Source organism: Oxyura jamaicensis, chromosome 5, assembly GCF_011077185.1.
Source record: "Oxyura jamaicensis isolate SHBP4307 breed ruddy duck chromosome 5, BPBGC_Ojam_1.0, whole genome shotgun sequence".
NCBI classification, from domain to species: domain Eukaryota; kingdom Metazoa; phylum Chordata; class Aves; order Anseriformes; family Anatidae; genus Oxyura; species Oxyura jamaicensis.
This window is the reverse complement of record NC_048897.1, coordinates 26,682,523-26,705,630: the sequence shown is the minus strand read 5'-3', so window position 1 is coordinate 26,705,630 and position 23,108 is coordinate 26,682,523. Positions and strand designations below refer to the sequence as shown.

Sequence of the window (23,108 nt, the reverse complement as noted above, 5' to 3'; positions counted from 1 at the left end):
GCCCCCCCCCCCGCCCCCGTCACGTGAGGCGTGGCGGCCCCTCCCCGTCAGCTGACCGGGCCCGGGGCCGCGGCTACAAAGGGGGGGGCGCGGGCGGGGTGGGGCGGGCGCCGCGGCTCTGTGCGGGGACGGATCCGTGCTGCGGCCGCCATGGGGCCCCGCGTCCTGCTGCTGCTCCTCGCCGCCCTGCTGGGGCCCTGCGCGGCCCTCATACGGTGAGGGGCTGCGGGGGGCTGCGGGTGTTCCCGTGGGGGGGGCGCCCGTGGGTGCGTGGGGCTGGGGGGTGCAGATGCGGGTCCTGGTTCGTGCTGTCATGGGGCGGGGGCCGTGGTTCGTGCTGTTGTGGGGTGGGAGTCGGGGTCCTGCCTGGGTTTGTGCTGTGGGATCCAAGTAGTAGAGCTGGGGGCTGCTGCCATTTGGGGATTATCCTGCTGGGTTTTGCCCCCATTTGGGGGTTCCCCCCATGCATATCTGGTTGTGAGAGGGGTTTTGGGGGTCCCCACCTGCCCTCTAGTTTTGGGGTGGGTGAGGAAGGAGAGGGCTGTAGGGGCTTAGAGGTCCCACAGGTGTGTGCACCCTGTGCTTGGGTACTGTCCCCGGGGGGGGTATAGGGAGGGAGGCAGCAGGAGCATGTAAATCCTGTAATGGCCCCATCGAAGCCCCTGTTAATCAACTGTCTCATCCCACAGGATCCCCCTGACCAAGTTCCCCTCCATGCGCCGTGTCCTGACCGAGGTGGGCAGTGAGATCCCTGACATGAATGCTGTCACCCAGTTCCTCAAGTTCAAGCTGGGTTTTGCAGACCTGGCTGAGCCCACTCCTGAGATCCTGAAGAACTACATGGATGTGAGTACCCCAGCAGGGCACCTGGCCTTGCCAAAAGCTGAAGGAGGGAGAGAAACTTCATGCATAGAGCTTTATCCTCTTGCTTTGGCTTGTAGGGCCACTCCAAGCCTTTTGCAGTTGCTTAACGTCATTAAGAAGTTAAAAATAATAAACTTGGTGCCATGGAGCTGCTGTGTTTGCAGCTCCTGTGACCTATTTTCTTTCCCTTTCTCCCTAATTGCTATGTATAGTGGTTGTATGTAGGGGCCTGTGTGCTTGCTGGTGTTCCTAGCCTCTTCTGGCTGGTTTTGGCAATGCCAGGCTGTGCTTTGTCACATGGAGGTGTAAAATCTGTTCTCCCCATCCTCTTCTGCATAGAAAATCATCCATCCTGTAATACCTAGGTAATAAAGACAAGATTTTCCCCACAGCGTGGGTGCTGCTGCTCAGGCAGGTGTCCCATGCACAGCCCTTGCCTGGGGAAAGGGAAGGTGCTGGCTCTGCTCCCCGTGCTTGTCATGTGGTTGGTCCTTTCCCCACCGGGCACCTTGCTGGGGAAGGGCTGCGAGTGTTTAATCAGCGATGTCGAAAGCCTGTTGCACCATGGTGTGGGGCTGCCGAGCCCCGTGCTTTTCGCCTTGCACTCTGGTGTGCTGGAGATGCTCCAGGTGAGGGCTGCTGGGGAGCCTTACCAAAAATTCAGCTGCTGCCCCAAAGCATGCCCAGCAAAAATGCTGTCTTGAGCGTAGGAGGGATGGGAAAGCTCCCACGCCAAAGTGGGGCATCCTGAAATGTTGCTGGCAACAAAGTGAGCCGGTGACATGAGATAAGGGACTGCTGGGACCCTGCACACCCAGCAAAGCCTGAGGAGCCCTCCTAGCTAGAGAAAAGGCACAGCTATACCTTGCCCATTCTGTATGTTCCCCAACAGGTCTATATGTGGGATTTATGGGGCCACTGCAGCCCGGCCATGCAACGGTTTGGCCATTTTTGTTTGGCAGCAGCCTGTGAGTTTAAACATCCTGTCACTTGGAAGGGGTTTGACCTTGGTGGTAGCTGTTGGTGGCAGAGTGGAAACATGTAGCGGGTTATTTTTAGGTGGGGTGACTCCAGAGGTAGTGGAAGCAAGTGCTGGCTCCCTGTTGTGGTTAATGGCAATGGGTTATTAATTACTTAAGGAGCAACCCCAAAGGGCTAAGTGTTCAGGAGGTGAGCTCAGAGCAGGCAGCTCTGATAATCCTGTCTTGGGATTTTTCCCCTTTAAATGTGTACACCCAGACAAAGCACTCGGTTCCCACACAACCCAGGGCCTCACCAGCCAGCACTGAAAACCCCTGTGGCTGTGGCAGGCCCAGCTACTTGTGACTTGCAGTTCCTCCCCCAGACTTGCCAGCACAGCAGCTTTCCAGCAAGCTCGTGCTGTTCTGGCTTTTCAACAATGCAGGTGCTTTGCCCTGGCCTCCTCCTGTCTTGTTCTCCCCTACTGTGAACCACGCTTCTACCTGCCCACCTTCCTATTTCTGCTATGTCTCCCTGCCCTAAAAGTGCTCCCTACAAATGCCTGCCCTGCTTCTCCCTGATTATCCTTTTCCCACCTGCTGTAATTAGATTTGAACATCTGAGGGAGCCTCCCTTATGGAGCATGTCACTGCCATGGGTGAGGGGAGGACAATATTTACGTAAGAAGCCATCCCCTTTTTTTGTTCCAAAAAGCTCTGGAAAAGGCATCTATGATTTTCCCCTTGCTATCACATGCCTTTGTGTTCCCTGGGAACCTCCAAACCACCAGGACACCCACCACCCTTGTGTGTGGGTACTGGCCATGGGCTCCTGGTGCCTGTCCCTTGCCACCGCAGCGGTTATCTCCCCAGCTCAGAGCAGCTCTGCAGGGCACGCCCTGTTATCAGTGGGCACCTCGGCTCACAGGCCCCTTTCTCTTTTTGCAGGCCCAGTATTATGGCGAGATTGGCATCGGGACCCCTCCACAGAAGTTCACCGTGGTCTTCGACACTGGCTCCTCCAACCTGTGGGTGCCGTCTGTGCACTGTCACCTGCTGGACATCGCCTGCTGTAAGTGGGATGGCTTGTCCTTCCCTGCACAACGTAGGCATCAACATCAGGGCCAAAACACAGATCCCACACCCCAGTGATTAGCTGAAAGCCCCTGGCTTGCATCATTGTCATGCCTGCCTGTTGAGGGGACAGCTTGGCTAATGCAGAGTAGTTTGTGCTGATGGTAGACCCTGCTGATCCACCTGGAGGGAGGATCTGTACTGGGAGGAGAGGTTTGAGATGGTGCCAAGCCCTCCCTGTCTCTCTGGTTCACGCCCTGTCTCCAAAAGCTTCTCTTCTCCTCTCATCATCACCCACGCACAAGCTGCAGCTTTCCTGAGCAGCCTCAGTCCTGCAGCCAGGAACCAATGAGCACTTCCACAGGTCGCAGGGTTTCTCCCCAAATTATAGACTGTTGTCCCATTGCGCAATGCTGGGGGAAAAAAAATCAGCTTCTTGCCAGATCTGATAGAAACTGTCCTAGTTTCTGTTTTATTGCTGCGTGGAGCATGTGCCTACATGTTCATGGATTTTATAATTAGTGAGAACCAGGTAGACACACTTTTCTGGGATGAGAACGTCTAAGGAATCACATGCTTTCTATTTTTTTCCTCTTCTGTGGTGTTACTATGTGATAAACCTTTACAGATGCAGGTGTCAAACCTGGCTATGGCAAAGTGCCACTTAAAAGCCCCCAGCTGTGCAGCTTAAGCAGAGCGGAGAACCCTGTGGAGCTGACAAATGCGAGCAGGAGAGATGACCTCCGGTGGCTGTCAAGGGCAGGGAGGAAACCTGGACCTGTGCCCTCCTCGTAGAGCCCTATCATGCCTTGCCAGGCCACAAAACAGGGATATGTTACAGTTTCCCCCACCCTTCACAGGGACAGGCAGACTGGGCTGGGGGAAGCCCCAGTTTGCTGAAAAAATAGTTTACATACAGAAAAGCAATGGCTGTATAAAAATTCTAGCTAGCCTTGGCAAAAAAAAAAATACTGATCCATAAACTGTAGATGTTTGTGTCTGGAGCAGACTGTTGGAAGCCCCCCAGCTCTCCATGGCATGGTGGGCAGCCATGGGGACATCTGCCTCTCTGCTGCCCAATGTGCCCTGATGCACTAGCCACACTCTCCAAGCTCTTAAGGTGCTGTGGTCAAATCCTATTGAATTGCCAGATTGGATCTCCTCACCTGATCCCCAGACCTTCTCGTTGCAGACAAACCTGCTTTCATATCACTAAGCCTCTGCTTGTTCCGGTGCCCGAGGCAGGTTGTGGGGCTGGGGACTGAGGAACAGAGGTTTTGTGGCTGACATGGGGAAGGCAAATAGCAGTGCAGCTGTTTCCAGTGTTACTTTTGGGGTTGGTTTTCACTTGTGACTGATGCTCATTTGGCGCGTAAAGGAGAATTAATGCCATATGTCCATCTTTCCCACTCCCTGTCTGCAGTGCTACACCACAAGTACGACGCCTCCAAATCCAGCACCTATGTGGAGAACGGCACCGAGTTTGCCATCCACTATGGGACAGGGAGCCTCTCGGGGTACCTGAGCCAGGACACGGTCACGGTGAGTAGTGGCTGTGTTTCTCCCAGCCGCCCTGGCCAGCTTTCGGTAAAAGCACTCAAAGCAGTTTGACTTCAATGGGTCTCACTTTAGGAGTGCCCCACTCCTATCAAGTATGCTTCAGCCACATGTTTCTAAGTGCTTTGAAGTGAGGAGGTGACTACAGCAAAGGCAGGCAGCAAAGGGACTAACCGGGGGGTCAGAAAAAGCAGAACTGAGCCTGAGCTGTACGTATAGTGTACTGCAGATGTGTTCTGTCTGTCCTCTTCTTCCTGACCCTGGAAATTTCCCAGCCTCAGTGCACGTCAGCAGCACCCTGTGGGTTGCTGGGGATGCCTACCTTGCTGCTGGCTGCTGTCATGGCAGCAGACATCCCTGTGGGAAGCTGATGGTCACACCAAGCAAGAAACAGGCTCTGCCACCATGGAGCCAGCCCCATCCTCAGTCCATGTGGAGTGGTGCTTGTATGTTCAGATGTCTTAGGCGTTCTCTTTGGCCTGGCTGGTGGTAGCTGCTTTGCTAGTAGTTTCGTGTCTCAATTTCCTCTTCAGTGAGCAAAGGCTGAACTCTCTGCCCTGTGAAGGGTGGGTACCCTGCCCATGGGACTGTAGGTGTTCCTAGGGACAAGTGAACTCAAGTGTGTTGGCTGCTGAAAGTGCATGGCATGTGCTCCAAGGTTACTTGGCTCTCCTTGCTGGGATAATAAAAGCATATGTTTGTTTAGGGTGGGGAGACCAAGCATTTGAGTAGGCACACAAATCTAGGTATTTCTGGTTTTGTTAGTTTCAGCTGGGAAGTATTGGCTTACCGATTTCATAAGGATCAGAGGAGAAGCATCCAAGTTAAAGAAGAGCCTGGAGATGCTTGCAGGCAAGGAGCAAGCACTCTATAGCTTGTCCTTAGAGCAGGAAAGCTTCAAGCCAGCCTTGAAACACCAGATGTGGCTCGTGTGTTGCGTATGAAGATGCCAGCAGCTCAAAAGTTACCACTCTTGGTGCAGGCCCATCTCTGGGGGAGAGGATTTCTCATGGGCTCACTGAATCTTGAAAATCAGTGGGGGCTGTGAGGGAGAGCCATGGGAGCCACCAGCAGCTTTTCATGCCTGCTCTCCACCTCCTGCAGCCCTCCCAGCTTGGGGACCCTTTCAGTTTTGCTTTGTGCAATTTGTTTCCTGCGTTCTTTGTTTGACTTAAAAAAACAAGGCAGTGGCTTCCCGCCCAAGCTTTCCTGTGCCTCTTGCTGCACAAAGACATTTTGCAAGTGGCAGTAATGGTTTCTTACACCAGCCTTATAAAACACAGGCAGAGATGTTGCCTTGGGCCCCGTGCTGCTGCCTGTTGCCAGCAGGGCTGGTGGCAGAGTGGCTGGGTGCTCTGGGACAAAGTCTGGAAGCCACTCCCGTGGTCATGGAGTGGGGCAGTGAGAACAGCAAGCTTTATTGTCCCGTGAAAGTGTGGGCTGGTTTAGGCGCTTTCCGGCTTAATGCAGGGGCTGAAGTGAGTCAGAAGGAAAATTGCAGCTTTTTTCTGTAATTATCACCCTAATGCCTGCCTGCTAATTAGCTCTACTTCCCAGCAGCACAGAGGAAGGATTTTGTGCCTGAGCTTCTTTGGGGGAGTGGGGATGGCTGTTGGCAAACAGCATGGCTGATAGCATTTGGTTTCTGTCTGCGCAGGAGCAAAAGAAACCTCTTGCATAGGTCCTGGGCAGCAGCACCCTTCTGGTGCAGGGGAGTGAGGCAGGTTCAGGGACCTTCAGCTTGTATGCCAAGATGTTTCCACTCCTGGCTCCTTGCTTCCTTTCCATAGGGCATGTTCACAGTCTGGTGTAGTTCTGAAGTGCAGACACTTGGAAACAACCTTAGGGGTTGCTGTCTCAGCTCCAGCTGTCCAGATGCGTAGAAAGCACTCCAGAAGCATGTGGTAGCACTGCCATGCTACTGAAAGGCACTGCTTGGTGGGTGGCCCTGAGTCCCTCTGCCCTGACTTTTTTCAAAGATGGTGCTGAGCTCCAGCCTCCCTCTGTGGAGGAGTGATGCTCCATGGCACTGTGCTGCTTGCCCCCCCCCCCCTGAAGAGCAGGTCCAGTCAGACCTCTGCTGATGGGGAGTCTTGGCTGTGGTTGAAGCCCAACCTTAGGATGTCCTTCAAGGACAGCAGAGGTAACACCCATGGGTGCAGGAGGAGCCCTCTCCACCTCTTAGTGCCTCTGGGTGCCTTCACCTTCGTCTGTCTTCACTGCTCACCTCATGCTTCAACTGATAAAAGCTTGTGGCCACTCTGTGTCTGGCTGAGAGCCAGCTGAGCGATGGAGACAACAGATCTGTCATCTGGCACCAGCACTCCACTTATTATGCACTTGGATTTCAGTCCTGCTCAGGACTGAGCATGGGCAGAGTTTAAATAAGCCTGCTGAGACCCCACTGCCAGACTGTTGTTTGCCTCCCTCTTCAATTTCTCTGCATTCTTGAGGACTTCAAGTAAACCCAGTCTTATCAGTCCGATTTCCTTCAGTGGAAGCCTTTTTGAGCTTTCTGAGCTACTGCAGGACCAGCTTTGGGTGGCTGCCCTAGGTAGAGAGTGGTCTCTCTGCATTTCAGCTTCAAGAGGCAGAACCTTTTGAAACAGCTTTTGAGATCTCTAGGACTTGTGAGCGGATGTATTACTGTGAGCTGTTCTGGACCACATCCTGCCATGTGGCTTTAGCTATTGCAAGGCTGAATTGCCCTTTCGAAGCTGCAGATACCATTAAAGCCAGCACTGCCTGCCTGGTCACAGGCTGTCAAACCCTGAGGGGATGTTTGTCATTTACAGGGATCGTTATCTGCCATCAGGTGGGAGAGACCAAGCTTTTCAGTCCAGCCGTGTTTACTACAGGGCTGTTTGCTGGAATCCTAGCACAGACACTAAAATTGCCTGTGGTGAGCCAGAAGCTGGTTGGCTTTGCCAACAGGACAGCTTTCTGCAATTTCCTTTTTCCTGGGGATCTGCCCCCAGTGAGGGGGGAGAGGTGTTTCATCTTTCCAGTGGAGAACATCAGTCCTTCTCATGTCTGGTGACAGACAGGACCTTTGCGTTCACCTTGCTGTGATTACTGCTTTTGTGCCAACCTCACTTTCTGGGCCAGGTCTTCCCCTACCACAGGAGGTCTCTGCAAGCTGGTCCACTTTCTGGAAACAAAGTGACACCCTGAGAACACTTCTCATACTGGGGTGATTGTGAGTCTGGCAGTGGTGAGGAGAATTTGTGGTCCCAGTTGGGTATGGACGTGGCACCCAAGGATAATTTAGGAAAAACACAGATTGAGGTATGATGCAGCACAAGAGCTGCTCAAACTGGGGGGAAAGGATGCAGTGGGCAGTAAGAGAAGGGCTGTAGGGGAACGTGAGGTGATGCAGTGCCCTCTGTGCAATGAGGAAGAACTGCAAAATAGCATAGCCAATGCCAGGGCCCAGCAGGAGGCTGAAAGGGCTGAGTGAGATGGGCAGTGAGCAGAGTTCCTGCCCGTGGGGACATGCTGGGCTTTGCAGGGACTCAAGATGCCAGTGGGTGGCCAGAGTGGACTGTCCCCACCAAGCAGAGTGGCACCAGGATGTCTCGCTTTTGATGCGAAGGCATCAAATGCAAGGGAAAAAGCATGGTGGTGTGTTGAGCCTGTGTTCAAGGCCTCCTTTCCACCCTGATCCCGTGGATCAGTTTTCTTCATGTTTCTTTTTCTTCTGTCCCGTCCCCGTCCCCCCTCCTTGCAGCTCGGGAACTTGAAAATCAAGAACCAGATCTTTGGGGAGGCTGTGAAGCAGCCGGGCATCACCTTCATCGCTGCCAAGTTTGATGGCATCCTGGGCATGGCATTCCCCAGGATCTCTGTGGACAAGGTCACTCCTTTTTTTGATAACGTCATGCAGCAGAAGCTGATTGAGAAAAACATATTCTCCTTCTACCTGAACAGGTACTGCTGGGTTTGGTCACACCACATCCCATTGCCAGGACAAGCCCCACCTGTGCCAGCACTACTGGGGAGGTCTCAGTCAGGTCTCTTCTCTGGAACAGGAGGGCCAAACCCTTTTATGTGTCAGTGTGAAGTAAGGAAAAGGAGCAGAAAAGCAGCCATTCTACTGATTAAAAAGCTGGGTAGATCTGCTACATGATTGCTGCTTCTGATGAAGAGAGGGAGGATCTTTCCAAAGGAAATAAAAATGAAGAGGGTTGTGATCACAAGATTGCGTGCAGCTAAAGCAGCACGAGTTAGAGGGGTGAATGCAGTCCTAGCCTGCAGCCAAAATCTACAAGCAACATGGCCTTGCCTTCTCATAGATAAGCACTGTTGATGGGGCTGATGCTTCTTCCTGGCCTGGGAGGGCTATGTAGTGCCTTCCCCCTAGTGCTGCCCACCCCAGGCACTCTGAGCACCCACTTCAGCCAAACAAGTAGCAGGTCTGGAGAGGGGAGGAGAGAGGGCTGCTTTTGGCAGTTCCAGTACCATCCCTCCCCCATCACCATACTTCCCATCTGCTCAGCAGCAATCTTTTATCTGACAGTAACCTTGAGGATCCGGCTCTGAGGCTGCCGGCTGCAGCGGAGTTGGGCACAGTTAACCTATGCAGCGTGCTTTGGAACATGTTCCAGTTTCCCCTTCCTCACCTCAGCCTATCACAGAGTACCTGTCCTTATATTGATATATTATAGTTCAATACCAGTTGTCTGTCTCCAATGCTACTAACACTGCTATAAACCCCCACATGCCCTGGTGTGTATTTCCGGGACACCTGGAGGGGTTTTATTCACCTTGCCTCTGATGTTGGTGATTTTTGGCCTTTCTTTCAGAGACCCCACAGCTCAGCCAGGTGGCGAGCTGCTGCTTGGGGGCACTGACCCCAAATACTACAGCGGCGACTTCAGCTGGGTGAACGTCACACGCAAAGCCTACTGGCAGGTCCACATGGATGCGTAAGTCCTGTCATGTGTGCAGACAGCCCTGCGTTCCTCATGCCTGGTGCAGGGCTGGAGGCCTCCCATGTGTTAAACTTTGCTGAGCTGCTTGCCAGCAGCTGCGGAGGAGCAGGATGAGGCCCCGGGAAGGCAGCCCTTGCCTGAAGGGCACGGCGCAGCAATCAGCATGCATTGTTGGAGGCAGGGGGAAGGGGAGCGAGCTGCCGGCCGACGAGCCCCGCTGTCTATTCTGAGCTCTCCCACGTGATGGGAGCTGAGAAGCAGCCTGTGATCAGTGCGTGCCTCTCTCCCAAGGACCGCTGCCCTTCCTGCTGCAGGGTCTTAGTTCTCATCTTCCCCAAGCCATGCTGTGTTGGCAAAGCCTGCAGAGATCAAGGCTGGAGGGCTTTATCTGTCTGCACTGCTGTGAAATGTGATGCAGGCACGGAAGCCAAGCAGCTCCTCTCCTGCCTTTTTAATGTATGTGAATCCTTCTGTTGCCCACAACCCCCCAAGCTGGCTCAGCACCTGGTTAACCCTTTGCTTTTAGCAGTAGCACAAACTTAGGAGAAACACCAGGATGTGAGAGCCCCTAATGCATCACCCTTAGCTTGTCCGTGTGCCCATCAGCTGCGGTGCTTGCACCAGCATGCAGATAGTAATCCAGGGTGTCTGCAGAAATGCAGTCATGCAGCAAGGCACCCGTTTAATTGGAGGCACAGAGGGGCTGTGCAGGGTAGAGAAACAAACCTGTGCTGCATCAAAACTCTGAGCACTCATCCTTCCCTTGGAACTTATGTAGGTATCTGGTGCAGCCTTCCCTGCATGTCCTTTCTGCCCAGGCTCAGTTTTCCCCTTTTCAGCTCTTCTTTCGCTGGGACATGTCTAAGGGTTGTCTCCTCTCTGGGCGTCTCTCCGTAGGGTGGATGTTGCCAACGGGCTGACTCTGTGTAAGGGGGGCTGTGAGGCCATTGTGGACACGGGCACCTCACTCATCACCGGCCCCACCAAGGAAGTGAAGGAGCTGCAAACAGCCATCGGTGCGAAACCGCTCATCAAGGGCCAGGTGAGGCTGGGGAGGGGCATGGCACGAGTCTGTGGCTGTTGTGGCACCCAGATGCTTCTAGAGACAGTGGTCTGCTGCTGCTTCCACCGTTTTCTGATCCCAGCCTGTGCTCCTGTAAAAGTTCCCTGCATGGCAGGGACCCCTCTGTCCTTCGGGATGGAGATGAGACAAATACGAGGGCCTGGGTCTTGTGAACCTTGGGAGGCTTTGGGTCACCTCTGCCACCCCTATGGGAGGTGGAGGAGTGGGGTGCAAGTTGTGGCTGAGGCCAAGGATTCATGTTAATGAGAGTCCAGAGGCACTTTAATACAAGTGCATTTAATGCAAATGAGAGCCCTTCCCTGCCAAGTTTTTAACTGTTGTACTTAATCTCCCAAGGTCGTCTCTCCTTCCTGAAATCATGGAGGGACAGGGAGCCCCTAGGAAGGATCTGAGGGACTCAGCAGAGCTGGGAGCCGAACCTGGCATCCTCTGGCTTCATCCCCACACCCCTAAACTGTCCTTAAAACTCTTTCCCCTGCTTGGAGCCTGGAATGGGAGCAGTGTGCTTGCCCTGGCTCAAGCTTTTTCTGCACCCTGAGATGAGTATTTGAGGAGGACGGGAAATACGTGGTTCTGTCTGGGAGAGATTGTTCTGTTTCCTGAGGGTTTGGGAGCTGCCAATTGAAGCCTTTGCTGTTTCCATTTCAGTATGTGATCCCCTGTGAGAAGGTGTCATCTCTGCCTGTAGTCACGCTCACGCTAGGGGGAAAGCCCTACCAGCTCACCGGAGAGCAGTATGTCTTCAAGGTGCGTCCAGGGCAGCTTTTGCCAGCCTGTTCTTCTCCCCAAGACCTAACTTCTGCCTTCTTCACTTGGAGCTAAACCAAAAAATCTAAAACCCAAAAGCAAAGAGCAGGCACTTGGTGGCAGGGAGGGGAAAGCATGAATGATTGTGGTGGTGGCAGTGGCTGCTGGGTCCAAGGAACTTCCCTAAGGTCTTGTGGGAACAAGATTCCCTGCATGATGCTATTGTTGTTGCAGGGAGGAAAGAGGGGCAGACAGTTAGGGAGCTTTCTACAAACCATCTGCCCTTTTTCTGTTGAGTTCTGGTAGTGTTAGGCCAGGCTCCTCACAGGGGCTACTGGTCTGGCATGTCAGCCATCAGATGATATGGGATCAGCTTCTAGCTCAGAATTTCAGCGGTGTCTCAGATTTCACAGCTTTCACAAGCTGCAGATCCTGAGCTGTGAAGCTGAAAAGCAGCTGGGGTTGGCAGGTGTTATTCCCAAGTCCCTGAGGTTGGGGAGAGGTGGGGGTCTTTGGCTGAAGCTCTCGCTCTTCTCCCTAGGTTTCTGCACAAGGAGAGACCATCTGCCTGAGTGGGTTTTCAGGCCTGGATGTCCCACCCCCTGGTGGCCCGCTCTGGATCCTGGGGGATGTCTTCATTGGTCCCTACTACACTGTCTTTGACCGTGATAATGACTCTGTTGGCTTCGCCAAATGTGTCTAAGCGCCTGATCCCCCCCACTGCCTCCACCATACACACACTTCACACACAGGAGCTGTAGAGAAAGGTTACCAGGATTAGAAACCCAGTCAGTGGAAGAGAAATTGAACTAGATCTAAAGTTATCAGGAAAATAGTCATTGTTAGTGCCCTGCTAGCTACTTTTCCCCCTCTGAGTAAGTGGTGCTGGGACATCTTGAGTTGATAATGCCAGCTGGAGTAGCCCCTCTCCTTACTGTTGTATCTCCCGGTATTTGAGATTGAGAAAAATTGTTCAGCTTTAAGAATTAACATCCCCCAGCACAGGTCTCACTCCTGTGGAGGCAGCTGGCTGGCCCTGCTCCTGCAGAGGAGCTGTGGGGCTTCTTCACTGGGGGAGAAGGGTAGAGACAGCTATCCCACGTGTTAGGTTGTACTTCTGGTTTGTCACTGGAGTGGGTGGGGAAGGAGTCCCTCACCCCTCTGGGTGAGGAGGCAATTGCTAGACCTTTTCCCAATGAGTTGGCGCTGGCTTGGTCCTGAGAGAGTATGTCCTGGGCTGGAGCAGTGGGGGATCATGTAGCATGCACAGGGGTTGAGTTTTGGAGTCCAAGGGCTCTGTTAGTGTGTCTTTTGTGTTGTGATGACACTAGTGAGAGCTGGGGATGTGATGTGAGCATGCCTGGCTCGAGCCTATTAGACCTAACAGGGCAGGGATTTGTAGGGGGGCTCCAGCCAATGGGACTCTTCAGGGAGTAAGAATACAAGGGGGGGGGGTCACAACAGTATTTAATAAAAGTCATTTGATTTCATATCCCTGAAATCCCAGCTTTCTTCTGGAGGCTGAGCAAAGCCACGTGACCCAAGTTCTCTTGGCTTTGGTGAATTTCTTCCAGTTTTTCCTTCTTTACCTTCAACTCACTGGCTCCAGATGAAGTTTTGTTTCCCAAAGCAGTTAAGTGATCTGCAACCTTAAATCACACGAGACTTTTGGAAACATTATCCTCAGTGTTTTGAACTGCCCCAGGCTTGATAGACAGTTGGCAGAGGCAGCGAGGCTTCCAGGCAGGAGGGTGCCATGGAGGCTGTGGGCTTGCATTTGCTGCTCCTCCCACTGCCCAGTCCCAAAACCCAGGGTTTAACACCCCTGTACCTGGTATGTCATTCCCATGTAATAAGTGAGAGCTCTATTCATTTACCTTCTGGGCTGCAGACCAGGTGAGGTGTGTTCCTGCTTTGGAGAGGTGGGAGCTGAAGCTGTGCTCACATTCATGCCTTCCTCCTGGAGATCCAAGATCTGCATGTATGGAGCAGCTTGCTTCACAGGGCTGGCATCAGTAGGCATACACTGGGTGAGCAAAGAGACAAGTAGCTGTGAAGATGATTAGGTGTCCTGAGTCACAGAGAGCAGAATAGAACTTCACAAGGCTCCCAGTCCACGCTGAGGGAGAGAATGTAGTTATGTTGGTTTCCCAGTGCTTTGGGTCAGGTCCTAAAGATAGGGAGGTGAGAGAAAGCTGAGGGTTACAAGAGAACCATCTGTGATCTCACCACAAGAGATGACCCCAGACTGGACAAAACAGCTGGTGAAATCCCAGCTAGGAGTTTCCTAGGAGCACCTAGCCTGCAGATGTCCCTTGTCTCCACCTGCTGCAGCTGGTTGGTTTGGCTTTATAACCAGAACTTGTGCCGTGGAGGGGTCTGGCATGGGCGGTAGGGACAGATCTGAGCACACCCCTAATGCATCCGTTGTCCTGTGTAACCCTGGTTGTGATGTCTGCTGCTTCCAAAGCTTGCTTTTGCCTGCTCTTAGAACCGTAACCCTGGATCTGGATGCCTGAGGACATCTGTTGCAGACTGAGAACAACATGCTACTGGAAAAAAAAAAAAAATAGATACTGTAAAATCAACAGCTATGCTGTCACCTCTCCAGAGAGCACACTCTCCACATTAAGTGCTCTGAGCACCTCGAGGTCCTGCTGAATAATCCCCGAGCTGCAGCATTTACCCAGCACAGTGAGATGGCATCTGGGTACCTGTTAATCAGAGCTGATGGGGTGTGGGCAGTGGGTTTGGGATGTGTTCTGCATCAGGTTGCAGGGGGAAGTGCAGAATGTGCCATCAGCCAGCGGTCCTGAGGGGGGTGCAATGCCTCAGGCTGCCCACGGGGTAGCCTCCAGGGGAACCTGGCCCTGGGCTGGTGCCTGTCCTCAGCCAGGGTGACTGCCGGAGGAAGGAGCGTGGCCCAAAACCATGCCTGGGGTGACATATCATAGGGTAGGCTGGAGGAGCAGTTTGTTTGATGTGACTGTGCTTGCCACACAAATCATAGCCTTCACTGAGCTGGGTCTCCTCCCCTTGTTCTTTTATCTGCATTTTTAAACCAAACTTTAACTGCGTGACTTTTTTAATCTAATTTGCTGTCAGAATTACTGTCTCATCCTAGGAAATTGAAAAGGAAATACAGTATTTTCCCCCTTAACTCAGTCTGGTCTTTTCTTGAGCAGTGTGAGGGGCCAAATCCTTTCTTGATGTCAAGCCTCTGCCTCCCCCAGTCCCTTGGGTCAGTACGGCTGGTGCCTCTCTTGGGTGGACTCGTACGTGTCCTTTCCTTCTCTATGGTCAGGGAAGGTGCTGGGAGGCTGTTGGAGTTCTCTGTTTCAAAGTAATGAAAGCAGCCTAGCATCTGTGGGGTGATGTGACAACTCCACTGTCTGGTTCCCTGGTTATCCGGGCCACCTAGGACAAGCTCCTGCTGGGCTTGGGACAAAATGTGGTCCTACAGGGGCAAAAGCAGGACTCCGGTTTCTGATTCCAGCCTGAAACCCACTAGGACATGGAGTTCTCACTGCCAGAGTCTGGTGATGACAAACAGGGTTGTTTTGTGGTGTTTTTTTGTTGTTGTTGTTTTTGTTTTGTTTTTCCAAAACACAGCAAAAATCCCTTCCTCTTGTCTGACTGAGTGCTTTTTGAGTCCTAGTGCTGCTGTATGGGAACTGGAGTCTCTAATGCAGAACGAAGGCCCCGTGTGCCAGGTGCAAGATAAGAGCTAATCCCTACTCTGAAAAAAAAAAACATCATCTACATAAGCAAGGCAGATGCAGCCAAGTACCAACCTATTTTCTGAGCGCAGATCTAAGCATGCGGAGAGCTTAACTGATTTCCTTACTGGCAGTCCCAAGTCTCTATTCCCCCGGGATGCCTTAACACCCCAATCAGCCCTTGTCCTATGTTAAAGGGATGGATCTAACCCCAAAGGGGCTAGCTGGGTCCCAAAAACCAATCGTGCTGCCTGCCGTTCCTCAGTAGCCCAAGGGGAGGAGATGTCACTGATAGAAATAGGAGGGTGGGGATCGTGCCTATGCCTTTAATCACACCACTGTGAGTGTTGAATTTTGCAGGAACAATCACAGGCTCGATCTTGGCCAAGAGCTGGAGAAGCTGAGAGCCAGAACTGTCCTCCTGTGCTTTTCCAGCGGGGCACACACCCCCACGAGCAGCCTGGCCTCAGCCCCGTGTTACCTTGCCCAGCCAATGCTCAGGTTTTCAGCAGCCCCCCTCGGTTACTGCAATGTCCCTGCAGAACCCCATCTCTGACAACTTGATAGCTTGCTCCCACAGGACCTGCCCTCACTGCAGACCGAGGAAAGGAAGGATTGGGCCCCTTGTCGGTGGAGGTAACGTGCTCCTCTGGCTGGCGCAGCAATTTGTTGCTTTTAGAAACTATTTTAATAACTGCGAATGACTAAGCACGTTGTTTGGGGCTGGTGACTTTTCCTTTTTATGCTCTTTTTTTTGATCTGTTTATTTTTAGGATCCTTTGGGAGGGGGAAAAGGAGTGCAGCACAGACTAAAACCAGAGGACAGGAGAGAGAAATCAAGGGAGAGCAGGGAGATGGGATTCACCCTCCCAGGCTGCAGACCACCTTGCTGCTGAGGCTCAGCAACCCACTTAGGAATTTCCTAGGGAGGGCAGAAATGAGCCCTGAGGGGATTGATTACAGGAGAATTATTTGGGGGCAGGAAACATCTTTCTGTTGCAGAGCGCTTAAGGTGGAGGGCTTGTACATGTCAACTTTAAAGACCCATAGAAAATAGGAGTGTTCAAATAATGCAGAATATTGTTTGTTTTTTTTCTTCACATCATTTTTTAAAGCATCCTATTCACATCAGGACATGCGACATTCCCCAGCACCACCCTGTCATCTCCTCCCACCTCCTCCAGGTCCCCTCTTTGACGTCTCCTCCTCTCCTCGCCCTCCGTCCGTACCTGACGCTAAGAAGAGGAGCAGTCCACAACACTGGCAAGACAAATAAACAACAGGCTCATCTTCAGCTGATGCAAACCTGTTGTTTGCAGGTGGAGGAGCTGATGAGGGAGGAGGACTGGAGACACAGGTGCGGCTGTGCCTCATCCGGGCTGGCAGTCCTGCCAGTAGTGCTGCACGCTTCAGGGAAAAGCCATGAATGGAATTTGAGGTTTGGGGGATCATGGAGCAAGAGGAAGTTTTGTTCCCTCCTTCTGATCAATGCTGGGAGTCTCCCATGCTGAGGTTCTGTCCCTTAGCCTCCTGGCTTTGACCTCGCTGATGTCCCCACAGCCTTCTCCAGGCTTGGCTACAGCAAATAAATGCTGTCCACAGATGTTTTCCCTTCATCATTTACCTTATTTTCCAGTTCATTAGTGACTGTTAAAGACACTAATTTTCTGGGGGACCACATGGCTCCCTGAAGATCATTTTTCACCATGCTGAAGATTGACTTTTCACTCTGGGGCCCCGAATGGTTAGCCGATAACCCAGAACCTTGCAATTTGTTACCATTAGGAAGGGAATTAATGGCACAATCAGAAATTCAGTGCAATCCTGCTCATTTAAAGGGTTTATCCCCAAGTTCACAGCCAGGAGTGCTTCTCAGGATGTTGGCTCATGTGGTGTTTAGGACCTCCTTGCTTGCATGGGGCAGCAGCATCTCCTCGGGCAGTCAGCAATCTGCTTACCCAGGGTTTCACCGTTCCTCCTGGAGGAAGGATGCTCTGCACAGCTGCGGGTTGCAAAAAGCCAAGTGAATCAGTCACTATTTCTTAGCTCAGCACTTTGAGGGTAGGCTTAAAGCACTTGCAGAGGATTTCCCTTTGCCTGCAGGTAATGCTCGCGTAGACTTTTATTTTACCCGGCTTCTTTACAAGCCTTGCAAAGTCCTGCAAAAAAAAAAAAAAAGCAATTTGTAGGATTTCTCTGGGATTTCTCTGCCGCCCTTCCCTGGTGCCCCAGCTGCCACCACAGAGACACCTGCATGGGGCTGGGCTGTGGGGTGGCACGTTGTGTCCCTGTGCCACCGCCGCATCCTCCCGATGTCTTGCATGCCGTCCCTGACACCACATCCCTACGGGGAGCTGCCTCAGCACCCCAGGTTTTGGCTCCCGGGACGGTTGGCAGCTGGAGGCAGAAACCCTTTTGCTGATCCCGTGCCAAGCCCGGGCATGGCCAGGTCCTCCTGGGTGACTCCAGCCTTTGTGACATCCCCACCGCCCTCCCCTAACGCAGCTGCACACGCTGCGTCCCACAGCCAACACCATGAGGTGCCCGGTGCCCACAGGATTTATCCCTTCTCCAGCCACCCAAGGGCACGGATGGCACTTTTTGCCCCACCTCGCTTCTGCCACGCCGTGTCCTCGTTGCCCTACTGCACGGAGCACATCTGCGGGTGCTGCCCCTTGGCCCCCCCCCCCCCACTCCTGCGTGCCCCCCCTTGCTGGGGACCCCCCCGGCGCTGCCGTCCCCTCCTCCCCCGGCTCCAGCAGCGAGGAAGAGGCAGTGCTGAGCCGGATATGCTGCGGCTCCCCGCATCCCTCCCCGTGAGTATCCCTGCCTCTCCTCCCCATGCCTTCCGAGGAGACGGATGGACGGACAGACGGGCGGCGAGAGGTGGACTGCTCTCTCCTAATTGCACGGCTACAGGGGGGCTTAGAGGGGAGGGTAACCCCTTCCCACCCCCCCCTTCCCCAACCTCTGTCCTCATCCCCTTTTACCCTTCCTCCTCCTCCTCTTCCTCCTCTCTGGCCACGATATTCTCCAAAAGGGAGGGGGGGGGAACTGCTGGCAGGTGAAAAGGATCGGGAAACACAACCCCGTCAGGAATCCCACAGAGATGAGGGCTCAGCAAATAATAATTAATAGTAATTATTATTATAAAAATAAAACCAAACCAGGAGAGAGCGAGGGGGAGCGGGGAGGACGCGGCTGCTGTGCCGCACCGAGCCAGCTCCGCCGCACAGCCCGGCAAAGCCCCACGGCGGCCTCCAGCAACCCGCTCCCATCCCGGCATGGGACGGGGAGCAGAAGGCCCGGACGGACGGAGGGACGGACAGCCGGACAGCCGGAGGGCTGCGGGCGGGAGCGGGGGGCTGCGCGGCTGTCTGGCAACTCTCCCTGCAGCACCGCCGCCCCCCCACTCTTCCCGAGCGCTCACCCGCGCCTCGATTTGCTCCCTTCTTTCTGTGCTGCCCCGTAATTTCCCCCTCTCCCCCCGCTGATTTCTCCCTTTCCGAGATGCAGCCACGGCTCTGTGGTCCCCTGCTCTCCCCTCCCCTTCCTCCTGCCCTCCCCATCCTCTCCTCTGCCCGCTCCCTCGCTCCTCTGCCCGCTCTCTCCTCCGCCACCCACTCCCTCTCTCTGCCTCCCACCTCCCCCCCACATCTCCCCTTTCTGTCCCCCCCTTATCTCTGCCCCCCGCACCCCGTCACCCCGTCTCCCCTTCCCCTCACCCTCCTTTTTCCCTCCGCCAGGGCAGAGCACGGTGACGCCGCGGCGGTCGCCACCACGGAGAGGACGCAGGACCCCCCCCTGGGCCCCCCGTGCCCCTTCGAGGGGGCGGCCTGGCCCCCCCGTCCCTCCCAGGGCCCCCCCCAGGGCTGCTTTGCCTGCATCGCCAAGCCCCCGGCCCTCCGGCAGGCATCCCCCGTCCTGTCCCCTTCGTCCGCCGCGCAGCTGATGGAGAGCAAGGGCTGCAAAGGGGACAGCCTGCGGCCGGCGGTCCCGTGCAAGCACTCGGTGGAGAAGAAGACCATGACCAACCCCGCCACCGTCATCGAGATCTACCCCGACACCACCGAGGTCAACGACTACTATCTCTGGTCCATCTTCAACTTCGTGTACCTCAACTTCTGCTGCCTCGGCTTCATCGCCCTGGCCTATTCGCTCAAAGTGAGTGCCGAGCGCCCCGGGGAAGGGGGACGGTGACGGGGGGAGCGCTTTGGGATGTCCCTCACATCCCTGCCACCAACGGGAGGGGATGCACCCTCTGGGTGCTGGGAGGGGAACGTGTTTTGGAGCTGGGGGTGTTGGCTTGGGTGGGGAAGGGGCGTTTGGGCTGGTCCCGGTGTCCCCAGGGGCACCTACCGCAGCAGGGGGGTCCCCGTGGGGGGGGCTCAGCTGGTGCTGGATGCACTCTGGTGCTCAGCCCCTTCAGTCAGAGAGCTCAGCAGGATGGGCCCCGGTCCAGCAGCATCGTGTCGTGGGGCAGGAGCGAGGGGAAGCTGCCGGGCAGCATCACCCAGCTGCCGGCACGCGGCAGGGGGACAGGTCGGCAAAGCGCAGGGTAACCCTGCCCCGTCGCTTCCTGCCCTTTCTCTTGTTAAAAACCCCAAAGGAGGAAAGCTGCAGGGGGAGCAGCCTGGCCGGGATGTGGGACTGGGGCACCAGAGCACCCGGTGGCTATGGGAAAGGGCCCGGGGCTGCCCTGCCCTGCCCCAAAACCACCCGAATGTGCACTCAGAGAGCCCGGGGGCTGCGGGGTGGCCCCGCTCGTGTCAGCTCGGGGACAGCAGCACTTAGCGGGAGGCCGGTGTGCGGGGCGGCCTCGCCACAGAAACAGATCAATTCACCCCAAAGCGAGCCCAGCAGTAACCCGGGGCTGGAGCATCGCGCCGGGACAGAGCGTATGCAAAAGGTCTAGAGGGCATAAAATCTGTCGTGAAAAAAAATCACTGGTGAAAGGGAACGGAAAAGGGCAAATTTTCCCTGAACTGGGGAAAGGAAAATAGAAGATGGCTGTGGCAGGCTCTTTTGGGAAGCAGTAACTGCGGGGTGGACGTGGTGGTCCCCGCACGGACACGGCGCCGAGCCAAGTCGAGCATGTAGAAGCGGTTCTGCTCTGCTCTGGGAGCTCTCTGGCGGCTGGAGCTCCTTGCCAGAGGGGAAAACACCAGGAAAATGTCCCTTGGGGACACAGGTCAGAGCCAGCACATGGCAGGAGGGCTGGTGAGAGCTTGGTGCCTCTCAGGCTGCTGCAGGGCTGGGACGAAACGGGGACACAGAGGTGGCAGCAAAAGGTTTGGACTGGGGAGCCCCTGGGGTGCTGGGGAAGGCATCGGGGACCTTCCCATAATGCTGTCCCCACCAGGTAGGATGTTAGGGACACTTCTCCTGAAGCCTGTTGTTTTCATCTCCTCTGCAGCCAGCCAGGCTTTGCAGGTCCCTCTGCAGCCAGGCACGAGGGCGGTGGGGCAGCAGCGAGCTGCACCCCAGCTCCTGGGGGATTTCTGTGCTTCCTAGGGCCCGAGCAGGGTGCTGGTAGGGCTTCCCCTCCCCGAGCCCCCCCGGGACCTCTGACGGCAGAGCCCTTGGCCAGCAAAGCCCAGGTTTCCTGGTTGAGCTGCAGCCCGTGCACTGGTGGCACCGCACGGCTCCCCGGTGAGGGCTTTTCCGTTTCCCTTAAACAACTCACACAGCTAGAGACCTCAGGAAGCACTGCTTTCATTGTCACAAGCAGCACCCTGCCAGGAATGTCACCTGCTCTTGCCAGGCTGATGCTGCTAACACAACAGGGGCTCCTCGGTGCCCCAGGCCCCGGAGGTGTTCCAGCCGGCGCCTCAGCACACAGCCACCTTCCCGCCCGTTTCAGCACACGCTGGAAGCAGATCAGGGAGCTTCGCTTGGGCTGTGAGGAGATCAAGGCGGGGAGCAGCCCGTGGGGTTGCTCTTGGAGCTTTCCTGCCACCAGGAGACGCAGGGTGGCCCAGCACAGCCACCCGAGCTCTCCTTGCCTGCCCCTCAGCACTCTGCCATGGGTGCTGCTGTTTGCTCTCCCCTCTTGCTGCCCGCTGACCTTCTCGAGTGGAAGTGGACCGGCAGAAATCCCTGGTGTTTATTAACCCCGAGGAGCAGGGAGTGCCTCCCAGGCGGGCTCTCAGCCTGCTCTTCAGGAGGTTTCTGGGGGGGGAGAAACTGAGGGCAAGAGCCAGGTGATGGCACGAGGGCGAAATGTGGGCTGGCGAGGTCCCAGCTGATCCACAGAGTAAATAAACCAAGAATGCCCTCTGGAGCAAAAAGCTCCTTATGCAGAGGGAAGCAGAGCCCTGCTTGGGAATGGGTTTACAGGCAAAGCAACCTCTTCCCAAAGCATCCATCCAACCAGCTGCTGGCTGAATACTAAGTGTCAGGCTGCCTTAAATACAGCCTCTTTAGACTCGTTATCAACAAACCATTTGTCTCCTTCGGGAAGCTGACGCAGCACTTTGCACCCACCCAGCAAGCTCTCAGCTCCTAAAAATGAGAGGGGCTGAGCCTGGGAGCAGGGAAAGGAGGTGGGGAAGGGAGCGGGAAGCAGCAGGGATGGAAAAGGGGCTTGCACATAGCGGTGGAAGAGAGGCGGGTGGGTGCAGGCGTGGAGTGGGGCTGAAGGAGCTGAGGTGAGTAGCGGGGAGGTGGGAGTAGAGGCGAGCGCTTGGAGAGGAAGGTGAAGGCAAAACCCCAAGGGGATGAAGGGCAGGGAATGCAGGTGGGAGAGTGGAGAGAAAGAGCCCTTGGGGACCAGCCTGCTGGAGGTGGAGGAGGAGAAGGCGAGCAGCAGGGAGGTGGTAGGCAAGCAGTGGTGAAGGAAAGGCCACCACCACCTTGTGCTGGTGACACAGAGGAGGGAAGTAGAAATTGCCAAGCTGGGTCAGCGGTGTCTCCAGAAAGCCACCATGCAGTGCTCCGGGGGAGCCCCGTGGTCAGCAGGTGCAGGATAAGCATCCCGAGCCATCCATCATCTCCCTGGGAAGCAGGGCCAAAATCCCCAAATAACTTCCAGCAAGGTGGTAAAGTCAAAATGATGATGAGAAAACTAACTGTGACTAAGGAAACACCACATCTGGGCTCAGAGAAGGGGGGTTGTGACCCTGGGGACCTGTGTCCCCACCTTGGGAAGGAAGAAGACAGCTTCCAGGCTTTGACCACGAGCAATTTGGAGCAAGAAACACCTCTTCTTTATGCTCGTGTGCTGCAGGAGCTCTGGCACTCTTCTGGAGCTGGTAGGAGGAGCTGGTCCCACAGCCAGGGGGCCAGCAGCAGGCACAGGCCACACCACTCCGTGGGGTTTGTCTTTGGGTTCCCCGGCGTGATGCAGAGCAAGGTGCCCAAGGCTGCCCTGCACCACAGGGCCTGCTGCCCCAAGGCAGAGCTCCACACCTCCCAGCATCTCCCCAGGCTTCCAGGAGGATGCGAGATCCCCAGAAATGTTCCCAGGGCAAGTCATCCCAGACACACAGCTGCCAAAAAGGGATGGCCACGGGCTTGCTGCCATCCCTCGGGCCATCTCCATTGCTGGAAGCACTGTCTCGAGGACTTGGTCCCTAGAAGCAGCATGGCCCAGCGGGACCGAGGGGTTCTGCCCGTCCCCGTGCTGGGCAAGCAGCACCAGGCTTTCAGGACAGCACTGCAGGAGGGAGGGAGAAAAAAAAAAAAAAAAAAAAAAAAAAAAAAAAAAAAAAAAAAAAAAACAGTGGCTGGGACGTGGTCTGAATGCGTTGCAGGATGTTTTCAGAAAGCTCCCAGTCGATAAAAGGCTTTCAATGTTTCTAGGAGGACTCTGGGTCTGGCTGCGGGATTTCACAGCCTGCCACCGACATCTAGCGTTCAGCTCGCTCCTGCTCCACAGCAAGCTTGGTGTGTGAGAGCAGCACGGCCCTGGGGCCTCTGAGCGAGGCACAAGACTGCATCGTCCTGAGGATGCTCTCACCCTGCTGCGGGAAAGGCAAAAAGAGACAAAAGGCCCTGGTCCTTCCACCCCACAGCCTCCAGGCTCCAGCTGCTGAGGGCTGGCTGCGGGTTTGGAGAGGGGCACAGAGCCCTGCTAGGAAGGGATGGACAGCACCCCTGGGCTGGGGTCTGCTGCTGGGCATCCCCATCCCCTGCCTGGTGACCCCATCCCCTGCCTGGTGACCCCATC

General features: G+C 55.0%; 2 protein-coding genes across 3 annotated transcripts in view; both read left to right on the top strand.

The window, feature by feature from the left end:
- The first annotated feature begins 84 nt into the window (after window positions 1-84).
- On the top strand, window positions 85-14,379 carry CTSD (cathepsin D). Its single transcript, XM_035329022.1, has 9 exons — window positions 85-215; window positions 690-846; window positions 2,772-2,895; window positions 4,321-4,439; window positions 8,185-8,384; window positions 9,260-9,382; window positions 10,286-10,430; window positions 11,121-11,219; window positions 11,761-14,379. Exons 1-9 carry the CDS (start codon window positions 151-153, stop codon window positions 11,920-11,922), a joined length of 1,194 nt encoding a protein of 397 aa, XP_035184913.1. The 5' UTR covers window positions 85-150; the 3' UTR covers window positions 11,923-14,379.
- Window positions 14,380-17,323: 2,944 nt separating this feature from the next.
- IFITM10 (interferon induced transmembrane protein 10) overlaps window positions 17,324-23,108 on the top strand; it is a 7,245-nt gene continuing 1,460 nt past the window's right edge. The window contains exons 1-2 of one of the 2 annotated variants that reach the window (XM_035329028.1): window positions 17,324-17,754; window positions 18,685-19,102. In XM_035329028.1, coding sequence (XP_035184919.1) covers window positions 17,474-17,754; window positions 18,685-19,102 — 699 coding nt within the window. In that variant the 5' untranslated portion in view covers window positions 17,324-17,473. Of the gene's footprint in view, window positions 17,825-18,684; window positions 19,103-23,108 lie in introns of both variants that reach the window. The other variant, XM_035329029.1, reaches the window with a different exon arrangement.